This window comes from Cupressus sempervirens, chromosome 2, assembly GCF_028749045.1.
Source record: "Cupressus sempervirens isolate cs-2001-9-10 chromosome 2, ASM2874904v1, whole genome shotgun sequence".
Taxonomy (NCBI): Eukaryota; Viridiplantae; Streptophyta; class Pinopsida; order Cupressales; family Cupressaceae; genus Cupressus; species Cupressus sempervirens.
In genome coordinates, this window is record NC_143119.1 from 223,503,080 (window position 1) to 223,517,365 (window position 14,286).

The 14,286-nt window shown below is 32.2% G+C and overlaps 1 protein-coding gene across 2 annotated transcripts in view; it reads right to left on the bottom strand.

Moving 5' to 3' along the window:
- Positions 1-4,142: 4,142 nt before the first annotated feature.
- The window catches only part of RECQI1 (RECQ helicase l1), a 151,358-nt gene continuing 141,214 nt past the window's right edge, over positions 4,143-14,286 (bottom strand). For both annotated transcript variants that reach the window (XM_089813278.1, XM_089813277.1), the window contains exon 10: positions 4,143-4,437. In XM_089813278.1, the coding sequence (XP_089669404.1) occupies positions 4,327-4,437 (111 nt within the window). In that variant the 3' untranslated portion in view covers positions 4,143-4,326. The remainder of the gene's footprint in view (positions 4,438-14,286) is intronic.

Below are 14,286 nucleotides of genomic sequence, written 5' to 3' on the forward strand. Positions count from 1 at the left end.
ATATATATATAACAAATATAAATACTTTAAATATAATTATATAACTAATTGCCTAAAATTTAATGAGTAAAAGATATTAACCAATATAAATTAATCCACATCAACTTAAATAAATTAAATAACAATAATCAACTATATTATTAAAAATATATAATATTGTCTAAACTATTGCTATCAACTATAGAAAGATAGAAATCAAACATTTCCACCACTACAATGATATCTTATACATCAAATATTAGAATATAACCAACCTTTAATAATTATGATTAATACTAGAATATTAGTTTAGGTCTATATACAAACTTGATTATAATCTCCTAAATGTTAATCCATGCTATATATAATGAGCAACAAAAGTCCATAAAATTATTAGGATTAACAAGTATTAATTGGTTAACAAAGTTATCAACAAAAATATAAAAATATAACAAAAGGACACGAATCATTGTTTAAGCCATACACCTAAGAGGCACTTCTTCATAGGGTGAGCATATAAATAGGAAAGGAAAGGGGTTTTTATAGTCCACGACACTAGCCATAGTTTTTGGGTTGACATATGGTGATAGTGATGTGGGACTACCTCATACTCCTTTTGGAGGAGGTACCTAATTGCACTACAAACAAGGCGTACATATCCTATCCCCCAATGGGATTTGAACTTGTGACCTCTCTTTCAAGAGTACAAGTTCTCCACCACTAGGCCTTAATGTGAAAAGTGGGAGAGATTAGAAAAAAAGAAAAAGAAAATTAAATAGGAAAAAGGGGGTTTAAGCAAAGGCTATCTCACGTGGAAGACAAGGATTAATAGATGGAAACAAAAATTAATAAATTAAGGCATCTTAAAAGCTATGTATAATTATCATGTTATTAATTTTTATTTTTTAATATCTTTAATAGTATGACTAAGAGGAATAAAGATAAGGACAAACATAAATAAAACAAACTTATTCTTTTTCATTAAATATAGAAGGATTCAAGTATAAATCAAAGGACAGTTGGAGGTATGAATGGTTCCTTTAATTTTTTTCACTCACACGCGCACACGCACACATGCACGTGCACGACCTTAAAGTGAAAAGGGGGAGAGAATAAAAAATAAGAAAAATGAAAATTAAACAGGAAAAAGGGGGTTTAAGAAAAGGCTATCTCACGTGAAGACAAGAACTAATAGATGGCAACAAAAATTTATAAATTAAGGCATCTTAAAAGCTATGTATAGTTATCAAGTTATTTATTTATTATTTTTTATATGTTTAATAGTATGATTAAGAGGAATAAAGATAAAGAAAAACATAAATAAAACAAACTTATTCTCTTTCATTAAATATATAGAAGGATTCAAGTATAAATCAAAGGACATTTGGAGTTATGAATGGTTCCTTTAATGTTTTTGTATTTCCACACACGCACACACAAAATTACAATCTAAAATGAATAAGATTAATATAAATATGATAAATTAAAATAGGCCATGATATATTTTATGTTAGTAAGTAATACATTTATTTTATATGGTAAATATGAAATAAATATACACATGAAATTTAAAAATGGAAAACACTTATATTATTTGTTTATAATAATTGACATTTTATGAAAGATCAATATGTTTCTTATGGTGAAGATTGTTCTTAAAGTTCTTTGGTGTCAGTATCAGAGATGGATGTACTTTCCATTTGTCTAACATGAAAGAGATGTAACTCAAAATCCTAATGCCAATGTCGAAGATGGGTGAAATGCTCATTTGGCTAACATAATGGAGGTGGAATACATACTCTTAAGTGTTAGGATTAGAGATGGGTGTAATTATCCATTTGGCTAACACTAAAGAGATGGATAATTAATGTCAGTATCAAAGATGAGAATAATTCCCATTTGGATGACACCATTTAAATGGATATAATCTCTATAATGTTGGTATGTGAAATTGATATAATCTCCATCTGACCAACATGCCTGAGATTAACATAATGGACAAAATATTTTGATGATGTCAACATATGTATATGTGAACCTTAAGGGATGCACTCTAAAGAAGACAGTTTAATAACCTAAGATTAGGAAACCCAATCTAGAGATGTCTTTAAGGTTGGGGTTAGGATAGAGGGTAAGATAATATATTTAGTCTTGTTATTGTTTAATTCTAATATTTATTTTATAAGTAATAATTGTCCCAAGATAACTCTAATAGCGAGGACATTACAACTATGAACAATGTGGATGTCTCTGACAATGTCAATAGATTTCAATATATCAAAAGAAACAATGGTAATCTTAATGTTGGCATTAGACGAACGTGTACAAACCTTAACTTCTAACAAGATATTTCTTATAAATGTTTTATTTATTTAAACCAATTAATAATTCTTTGGTGTTACACTCAAGGGCTTCATTTCATGCCACACCCTATACGAAATATTTTCTAAACTTTATCCAACCTAATTGTAGGCAATTAGTCTCGGGGAAGATGAATCATGCAAAATTGTTCGAAAGGATAACATTCAAATAAAATTTATAAATGAAAAAAAAAGTGGTTTCTAAAGGAGGTGAGTTGTGTTTTTGATTTGACAAATCTAATTTCAGCAGGACAACTAGGAAGTGAAGACAATTTGTAAGTCAAGAAAGGCTCAACAGTAATAGCAAAAGGAGAAAGGGTTTAGGACCTTGTAAATTTGGTTGGATAAGAGGAAAAGATTGACACATGAACATGTTTTCACTTTGTTTGGGAGTGCAATCAATTAGATGTATAAACAAGTTATGGTCATTTTGTTTAATATAGAAATAAAGGATGACAATCACTTGTACTTCTAAAGATGTTATCTAGTTTAAGAGTGTATTGTTGAACAAAAGCCATTATACAATTTATTTATGATGTTGATACTCCCTTTGCTCTAGCATCACATTTAACTTGTGGAAAATTGTCTCAATTTTCCTCCTAGTAATAAGATTGTAGAAAAAGAGTGGAAAATTCAAGTTATGCAAGAAACAAGTGTACGTTGTTTTACCAACAAAAGTATTCTAAATTGTTAAACATTGCTATTGTGTATGTTTCTTCAATGTTGACAATTGAAAAAACAAAGGTCAAATTGCTCCCCAGTCAAAATATATGGCCTCTATAATTTGTATAAGAAATGTATAAACATGTTTACAACATAGAAGAGTTGTACAAGAAATTATACTTGTCAATAATCTTATAATGCATGTTACAACATATCACAAGGCATCGATAATAGAAGATAATAAAACACCCAATTCAATTGCTAGTTTATAATAAAATTATGATAGGTGATAGGAATATGTTATTTTTAGCCTATGAACTCATTGCAATAAAAAATGATAGCCATTTTAAAGATGGTTCAGATTCATGATTTTCTAATTGTCATTTTACAATTTGATGTATTGCATCTCCAATATATAAGTACATTAGATGGAGTTAATGTATAAAATTTTGTAAATATTAACAAACCAACAAAATTCCTCAAAACCTTTAGTTGGTGATACTACCATAAAGACTTGCTTACAAATGTACTAAAATGCCTTATTTATTGGATAATATGTAGACTTGTTTTTTATAGGTTTTTTCTATTGAAAGAGTTTTCCATATGTACATGTGTTATGGTGTACTGTTTAATTTATTATTTTCCTCTTTAGTAATTGTTAAAACAAATACAATTTTGCAAAACATTTTCCTCAAAATTTGGTGTAAAAATAATTTTTGCAAAACCTTCTCTCCTTGTCTCATTTCATATTGATATACTATTATTGCTAATAAATCATTTTTATTGTGATTAATCTTTGATTTGTATATAGGTTTGTACCTTGTGACTAATATATTGGTTAAACGATTGAGTTTTTTGGGTGTTTAATATAATCTTTACATGTCTTTTGAAACTCTTTAGCTATTCATGAGAACCTATATTTACTTATAAAAAAAATTCATATTATGTAAAAACTAAAAATAAAGCAATAAACTTACCATTAAAAAAAGAAGAAGACCTCTTTACATATCTCCACAGAATAACTAGTTATCATGTAATAATTCCTATTATACTTTAAAACATGAAAAATATGCTCATTTGTAGAAATTCAATGTTTATGTTTATTGCAAATACATGCTCAAATTAAATGAACTAACTTAATGCACCAAGAATCATACATATATAAAATTTAATTTATGTTTCTAGCCTATTGTTCTTTAATAAAAGAAGATATTTTTAAAGGTTGAAATATTCAAAATTAATTATTGAACTGAAATTTTGTTAAAAGACATATACACAAATGCATGAAAAATAAGATACATTACAAAATATACTAGATCACAATTTATTTAGTCTCTTTCAAACAACTGTCACATGGATTGGGCCCATCCTTACATTTCGAACTATCATAGTTCTCACCAAAGTACTCTAAAAGTGCTTGTCTTCTACATTTTACCTGCATGAGCATTCCAATGTAAATTGTATAAGTAACCTAAAATGCAAAAATAAATAATTACTAAGTAATTATAAATTTTATTTATGATATTCTATTAATGAATTACATCATTTTCATCTATATTACAAGGACTACTAATAGTATTGGCTCTATTTCAAATTGAGGTTGTTTTATCTAGATATCATACATGGGCTTACACACACACACAAAATAAGTGCAGATTCCAAAACCACGATAAAATTAAAGATAAACCTTCAAACAAAAGAAATCTCAATGTCCCTATTAATGAGGTTTGGAGAATTGAGTTTAGTTAAAAAAGATCCCTAGCTGCATGGAAGCTTCCACAGCACAGATGGCATAAGTTAACTTTAATGGCGAATCCATAGACAACTTGATTGTATCCAGCACCGGTTGTATCATCAAAGATTGTCAAGGTCGAAAGGTCATGTGATGTGGAGTGCCAAAACATGAAGGTCATATGATGTGCAGTGTCAAAACCATTAATCATGAAATAAATAATGCAATAAAGTTCTACACACTCAGTCTTGAATCAAAACTATGTTTAAAATTAAACATTGTTTAATTGGAAATTGAAGGGGACAACAATTCTTATAAACATCCCCAAAAGCAATTCCATGTCAAATTTGAAGCTGCAGGTGCTAATCAAAACAACAATGGAATTAGTGAACAAACTTAAGGACCACGTAGCAAATCAGGTGAACCATGAGGCCGAAAAGGAGGAGTATATTCTACCCAACCTAGTTGATGACAAGGAGAACTTTATTGGAAGGACAATTAGAAGGATAGTAATGATTATTCCTATATCATTGTTTGCAGAGATCAACACTTTGCAACCCCATTTGATTTCAGCCAATTTACAAGGGCAGAAAATTGGACATAATGCAAATTGCAGCAGTATAAAGAAGCTGTGTTTGGTTATACTCACTCTTGCGGCTTCATTTTGGGACGACATGCATTGTTTTAGAGGCAGCGAACATAGATTGAGAGCTTGCATTTTGAAAGAAAGAGGTAAATTTTGCTTGGAGAGTGCATTCATAACTTGTTTCAGCTTTGATATTAAACATCCTCCATTTCCAGAGAGCTGCATCTAACTTTGAGGAATTTCAATGATCATATGAAATTAAGATTACCAGTTTCTTTTTAATTCTGCAAGAGTGTTTCAGTGTACCAGAATTGGTATTTGCATGCACTATGAATGCTTTGGTTATAAATGAAGGTTTGCATCCCCAACTGTCGGGTTTAATGCCTACGATTCTTGTTCAATGATTTCAAACTTCGTATATGTTGCCACTATGTTTTTTTTATAACAGCATTATGGAGTAATGATTCTCAATTAACCATGACAGCTATTTGATAAAATGCACGACATAAAAGTGAAGATTTAAAAGTGAAATGGCAAGGGATATTACAGTGGTTAAGGCATATTACAGATATTGCTGACCTGAGTTATTAGACAGAATGGAATTTCCAACCTCTGCTCTTCTTGCCCCATACAACTATTTTGAATGGAAGCCAAAGATTTTGCTTCAGCTCATAAGTAAAGGCTTGCATTTAATAGTCATGGCAATAGAGATTGAATCCAATTTAAAAGTTTAAAGGTCTAAAAACTTCAACCACATAGATGAAGCTTTTGGTCTTTTATGCTTATCCATGCCTCCAAAATTATTGTTTCATGCTTTGACATGAAAATTCTAAACTAGGTTTGGACTTTGTTGGAGGCTCTTTTTGGCAAGTGAGATGAGATGCGGGGTCACATCCTTGAAAATGAGCTCAACTCATTAGATCCAAGTAGTTTTGAGAATATTAAAGACTTCTTTGCAAAGTTCAAAGTTTTATTACTCTATTTGAAAGAATATGGAATTGATAATTCCACGTGTGAAAGGAAATTAACCCTTGCTATTTTGTCAAAACTTGGTCCACAATATGTTGTCTTTGTCTCTTCTTTTCACACAATCTGGCTTACAACAAGAGCAAGTTGGAAGATGCCCACTCATGGTGCTTTCATCGAGTCTCTGATAAATGAGCAGGATAAGCTCATAAAGATGGGTAATTTTAAAAGTTACAAAGCTCATGCTCTTGCTACGCATAAAAGTGAGAAGCAAAATTCAGAATGCAATCAGCGATTCAAGACAAATATAAAGTTGGGTGAGCCTTGTAGTTTGTGTTAAGGTGGGACATGCAGTCAAAATTCAGCCCCTGGGTCTTCTTCATTGTAGATAGGCCAGGTTCATGCTCCTACTGCATGGGCCTTGCCATCTTTTCCTCTTTAGTGACACCATGTCAGTGGACTTGTCATGCCTCTCTTTTCAACATTATGTAGGGGTTTCTATTGTTTGCATTGATACTCGGTTCTGCAATTAATCACTTTTATAGACATTTGACACCAGTATTTTCAATTAGCATTTTGTTTTTGCATAGTTGAGTAGTGTTGTTAGGGTCACTCGTAAAGATTCATGTGTCATCTGCATTCTTGATTGATAGATGTTTTGCCTTTTTTTGCCATCTATTTATTGTTTCGGGGCACCTATGAAGATTATTATCTTTTTTTAACTTTGACTCACAGATACTTTTCCTGTGTCGTCATTTGCTCATTGTTCAAGTAGTGTCGATGGGAGACTCGTGCAAATTGACCCTGATCTTCATCTTGGTTTCAGAGGAACTGCTTCATGTCAAAAAAGATTTTTTGTTGCATCTCTTGTAAATTTTGAGGGGGGCATTTCCCCCAATTGGGTTTTCCCTCTTTCCTCTCTCCTTTCATTTGTTTTCTTGATCTCCTCAACGTTAGAGGGGATGTTACTATAATTTTTCACTCCAGTTGCCGTTAACATGCAAAGCATTCATATTTAGCTTCCTTTAATGTGCAAAGCTTTCAAACTCAGTCATTATCAGCATACATCAGTTCGCTCCTTAAATGGAGGATTTGGGAACAGTAGATTTTCTTGTCGTTTCCGTAGGTTTATGTCACATGCATTCTCTATGTAAGGCTGACTAAAGAGTACACCTTGTTTTCTCCACCTCTTCAAAAATTGCATGCATTTATTACATAATTTTTGTTTCTATTGATATAAATTCATTGTAATTTACATATTATGAGTGTGATCAATATAGAATTTTATCAGCTCAGTTTTTCTTGTTCAATTCTGCAAGCTTTGCTTCTTTTTCCCTAGCTATATCTATGTGGTTATAGCTACAAAATTTATAACCTACACACTATAGATATTTCTTTTTTATTAACAAACAAATAGGTCTTCATCATGTTAGATTTTAGCCTAGAAATCAAATAAACAAGAATAATGAACAACTAGAAAAGATGCAAGAGACACAGAAATATCCTGCATAAACCCTTGGAGAATGAAGGGAAAAACCCACCCACACACAACAAAAGATCATTCTATTGATAATGAAATTGAGTACAATGTCCTTTGCTTGGTGCGATATATATAACAAGAGAAGAGACTCTTCATATTACAACCGAAGGTCTCTTCAATTTCCTAAAACATAATTTTTTATTTCCAAATACAACGCTTCGTATTTCCATGCCTCAACACATGTCAAGTGACACCAATTTAATCATAAGTGTCGTCTTCATCTGAAGATGACTATAACAATAATAATGTTCATATTTTTAGAAAAAAAGCTCTATCGCAATTGTTGCCAATTTGGCTAGGTAGATAGTTTGGAGTTGTCATTTATGGCAACATATTACTTGTATGAAGTCAACATATTATGGAAATACAATTTTGGGTTGAAGACTTGGAAAATTGTCTAAGCATCACAGAGTTTATCTATCAGCACAGACAAAGTTTTGGTTGGCACAGTTCACACATAAAGTTTAAGCATGTGCGTAGTTTACTAGGTGATAGTATAGTGTCAGGATTCTATACCCAAGTGCGTGAGTCATTATGAGCAGTACGAACATAGTTATTAATGATTTAGTGGTTACAGGTATACACAGGCAGAACATGACAGAGTTAAGAGAAGAGGTATTTTATGTTAAGGAATTGTTTTGTTTAGCGATGCAATTACTTAACCAATTAGGGACGATGTCCTAGATGTTAACCCTAAGTGAGCAAAGGTCAATTTTGCATTTTGAGACACATCTGAAAGCATTTAGAACGACTAAACAAAATAATATGGTATAAAGGACAAAACTTTGGATGCGAAGTTTTCTAATGCTTTTGTGATGTCTATGACATTGTTATTCTATTGTTTTGTGATGTGAATTTGATGTTGAGAGCAGCAAGAGGCAATATATGCACACATAGTATAGTGAGCTACAAAGGTCAAATCAGATATTGAAGATATCAACATTGGCAAGAGGCTTTCGTATCTATACATTTTGTGTACTAAACTTTATTGTATATTGTATGTTTGGGCAATGGGCACATGTTGCATAAATTTTGTAATTGTAATAGCAACTCCTAAAAGGTTGAGGCTTTTAACAAGGCCTAGTCCTCTAACAAGGACAAAGGCACTATATGGATGTACTAGACTCCTAACAAGGTCACTATATTACACAAAATACTTTTGATTAGTGGAACATTTTGTGGTTACCATCTCCAATAGCGTTATCACTCGATCAAGGTTTCCCTAGTTAACAAATCATAGTGTTATGATTTGTATTGATTTACTGTTATGTTTACTTTTCAGAATATTCACATGTGCATGTTTTAAGATTATAAAAGATATCCACAGTTGGGAAAAAGTTTGTTAAACACCATATCAAAGAGTTTGAAATTAAAAGTGAAATATGTTAGGGCAAGTTTATGGTGATGAAAAGAGAAGGGTTTTGTAGATCTCTATATATTTAATTTAAGGTAAAAGAATTGTGTTGATCATGGTGTGGTCGTAAGCGTGAAGGTGTGATCAAACCAAAAGATTGTTGGGAATGAAGTGAAGTGTTTGTGTACGCTACATAGGATCTAATTGGGCAAAAGATGTGTTGTTCAACAAATCATTTTACTTGCTCCCTAACAGTTGTGGTAGTAGAATCCCTTAACCAGGTGGATCCTAACAAGTCCTTTATTGCAAATCCTTTACCATGGTGGCACTTTAATTAGTGTTCTAGAATCCCTTAACTAGGTGGACCCTAATAGGTCCTTTATTGCAAATCTTTTACCATGGTGGCACTTTAATTAGTGTTCTATGTCCTTTAACAAGGCTACTCTTGACAATGTGAAGCTCCTCAAAGGGTTAGAGGTAAATCACTTGATCAGGTGGCACTTAACACTGTCTTTGTAACTCCTAACAAGGTTAAGCTCCTAACAAAGCATACTTCATAAGAGTGCACAATTTGTGGGTACTAATTCCCACTATGGTTTTCACCCAAGATGGTTTTCCACCATACCAAAATATCGATGTCAAGTGTTGCATTATTTTGTGGATCTGCTTATATTGTGATAAGGGTTTGAGTGGTTGAAAAATTTCTTAATTGGTTGATTACTAATTCATCCCCCCTCTCAGTAATCTGATGCCTTAGGACTAAAAACTATAACCCATATATCTTAAGTGATGGTTAATGATTGTTAAGTATCAACCAACAGATCAAAAGTTTTTATAAGTGTGTAAGAATAACATATCGAAAGTTTTTATAAGTGTGTAAGGATAACTAATTCACACCACTCCCGGTTATTCAACATGTTCAACACTTACACATATGAACAACCATTCAAATAATTGGTCAAAGGATGAGGTTGAAGAGTGTGAATGACATGTGCATGCAAGCATTTATGAGGGCTTGGATGACAATGTCTTATGAATACAAATTTGGGGATTTAGAGAATTCAAAATTAGAGAAAGAGTTGATGGTAGTTATAAGAAATATTCGTTAATTAATCTCAAATCAATCCCTAAATTAGGATTAGAAAAAATAAGGTGGATGGGATCTAAGGTTGATTTGATTTTAGCCAACCATTAGAATAAATACAAAGAATATAATTAATTGCATATAACTTGATCAACTATGAGATGATAGAAATATTAACTAAATAAATAATTTAATTAATCTTACAAGGGAATATAACATGTATTTTTATGGAGTTAAAAGAAATAAATTTAAAGTATTTATTTGAAGGCATTAATTTCATTAGTCAATTTTGGGACGCCTATATTTGTCCATCCTTGATTTATGGCACTATGACTTGTATGAATAATTTTATATTGAAGAACAAAACACACAAAATAAGAAAACAACTACTAACATGGTTCCCTAGAGATAGGATGTTGATTATTGGCCTCGACAATTTATCATCCAAATTGGCTTGAATTTTTATTACTTTGTTAGACAAATTTTTTTAGGAGGTCAATCAACAAGGGACTACATGGGGGCAAAGCCCTTCTTGTGTATTCGAAGGGCAAAGTCCATAATAGGGGTATGGGGGTAATGCCCTTAGCGAGGTTATTGGCGGTGATGTGTCCAAAGCATAAAATTGCCCATTATTTAATAAAGGAATCAACTATTATTTTAGTATGTAAACCAACCCTTGTAAATCACCAAAAAGGGCTTGATCAATAAGCAATTATACAATGTGAAAGATCATTACAATGTAATTTGTTGTTTGTTATCCATAATAAAAATAAAGTGGATGATAATATCTTTAAGGTTGTAGTTTGTATTAGGTGAATTGCGCTAAAGTTGTTTTATCATGAATAATTGTATTCCTCTTTTATTCAATATTATATTTAATATCATTTATTGTGTTGGTTCATATAAAACCTAAGAATTGTATCATAGTCATGTATTTCAATCATTTATCAATTGAGTGTGCGCAATGGTGAAAGAATTCAAGATTAAAGTTGGAAATTTGAACAATCAAAATTGTTAGCTATGAACAATGTGGACGGGTCTGATAATTTTAATAGTTTACAATATATCAAAAGAAACAATGCTAAGCTTAATGTTGCCATTAGACGAACGTGTAAAAACTTCAACTTCTAACAAGGTATTTCCTATAAATGTTTTATTTAGTTAAACCAATTAATGATTCTTAGGTGTTACACTCAAGGGGCTTCATTTCATGCCCACACTTTGTAAGAAATATTTTCTAAACTTCATCCAATGTTATTGTAGGCAAGTTAGTTTGGGTGAAGATGAACCATGCCAAATTGCTGGAAAGGATAAGATACAAATAAAATTTATAAATGAAAAAAAGTGGTTGCTAAAAGAGGTAAGGCGTGTTCTTGATTTGACAAATCTAATTTCAAGAGGACAACTACAAAGTGAAGACAATTTGTAAGTCATGACAGGCTCATTGGTAATAGCAAAAGGAGAAAGCGTTTAGGACCATGTAAGTTTGGTTGGATAAGAGTAAAATATTGACCCATGAATATGACCTAGATACGAAAACAATGTGATAGCATGTCAAATTTCTAAAAGCATGGGACATACAACAAGATTTTGTAGAATGAACAACATGATAATGCCAAACAACATCAGAAAACCAAACATTAGAAGGAATGTGAACAACGTCAAGAGGAATGAGAATAGCAGTAACAATCAGAAAGAAAATGTTAAAGAACATGTAGAAAACTTCAATGAAACATTTCTTAAAGCAAAGACACTAGCAAGATCACAAACTTGGGTAGAAAAGAAGTCAAGTGAAACACCTAAAAATAAGTTGAAATCAGTAATAGTTGCAAACCAACCTTTACCAATCTAAGCAATTATAAGGGAGATGACATCGGAAAATTGTTTGAACCCTTAGAGGGTGAATTAAGGTTTGCACAATTAATATGAGGTAGATGTGGATGCAAGGAAGCTATACCTAAGTGTGCATGAGATTATAATTTCACATGTGATTGCGCAAAAAGAAACAAGTTCTCTAGTTAATAATAACAACTTTTTGAGATATGTGTACTTGCACAGTTAATGCATAAGTAAATTGAAGTAGATTTGAAGGTTGGAATTGATTGTTTTAACACCATTTGATCGAGTCAAGAATTAAGGAGCAATTGATGGTGAATTAAAAGCAATTTACCATTTGAGAGATTTGTCAAGGCAATCAACCATGAATTGATCCGAAGCTCTAAAATCAATTAAAGGTATTTACGATCTAACATAGTTAATTTGTGAAGGTTAAGTGTTTGAACATTGAAATGGAAGAATCAATGATTCATAATGTTGAGGACATCCCAAGACCTAAGATTAAGTGAAGCCCTACTCCACCATTAGAGGATGACCCTGCAACCGCATTTTTGCAAACCCAAGATGAAGTGTTGTATTTGGAAGACATTGGAAGTTAAACACAATGCAAATTTGAGACAATAGATGAACAAAACATTCTTGATGAACTTGAGAAAATCTACAAACAAGATATGTCATTCGAGGATTGATATGAACACCTAGGTCAAAATGATGTAGTGAAATATATGTTTTACCACGAATTTGACAATGACGGCTGGACAATGATAATTCTAAGAATTCATGATGAAAAGTTTTGGATAGGAACTGGTTTGAGCAATGAAGGATCTATCGCACTGAATGAGAAAAATGTCAAGATAATTGTGATTGAGAACACTATGTCAATTTACAATGGAAGAGGCATAGTCATAAGCAAGATAAAGCAGGACGATTTAAGATTTGTGAGCAAGATTAGTCCATCTAAGTTATGTTCTAGTTCTAAGGATGATGAACTAGAAGTTGGATTTGTTCATGCAACACACAAACTATGTGTTGAGAGAAACAAGGTTAACTTGTGTGAGATTCTGAGAATTCAGTTGATAGATAATTTGGAAAGAATTAAGAAGACAGGGAATGGACAAGTTAGATTCCAATCTTTGATCACTTACATGTTTTCTCATCTGTTGAAGAGATTTTTATCCATGCCCCTTGCTGATTGGAACAATAACAAATGCACTATGGACAAGATCACAGACTTGTATAGAAGCATCCTATTGATAAAATTGAGAGCAGTGCAGCAGTTGTAAAAACATTTCAGACGAAGATGAAGCAAAGATTCAGAATTCCACCCACTTTGTGAGAAAGTATAAAGATGGGATATGCTTTATGGTTGATAGAGATTTGACCCACATAGAAGCAATCACACCTAGAGTTTATGTTGACCCTCTTACCTATGAGGTATAAGAAAAATCCACTGAAGGTTATGTGCAAGCACTTCTTAAATCAAATTTAGACCTTGATAGTGTAAGATTTGGAACTTGTGAGGAGAATATGCAGGTGCCTTATCAAGCTAAGGTTGAGAAGTCTGCTAGAAAGAAAGTAGACAATACAATGAAAAAATTTATGGCAGAAGCACAAATGCCTTCGTAAGAATTTTCAGCATTATAATAGACAATATCTGGTTTGAGGCAAATTGGACAAGTAGATATTTGTTTGTTCAACCTTTATTAGTTGAAGGTCCAAGCTCTGCACCTGCACCCCAACATACTTCAGCACCTGCGGCAGCCATGGATCAGCCGAGGAAGAAGAAGATGTCAGTACAGTCAAAGTTCAACCATCGACATCTTAAGGCACAAGAAGATCCTTGAGGTTGGTAGAAGTAAAGCAAGAATCAGCAAAAGCATCCAAGTCCAAGAGAGTGAAGGAAATGGCAACTGGACCAAGTAAAAGACAGAAAGTAGTTGTTTCTTATGAAGGCAAGAAGAAGATGAGAGGACAAGCTGCTACTCCAGAGAAACAACAACCACAACAAGAAGAAGAAAGCAGCCAAAAGACAGCTACTTGGAAGCTTAGGATTGAGAACCTTAATGACCTTATATTGAATGAAGAAAATCTTAAGAAGTTGAAGCAATTCTATGACAGGTATCCCATCTATAAGAAGAGAAATTTGGATGCAACAGTGATTCAGTATATGATAAAATTTAATAAAT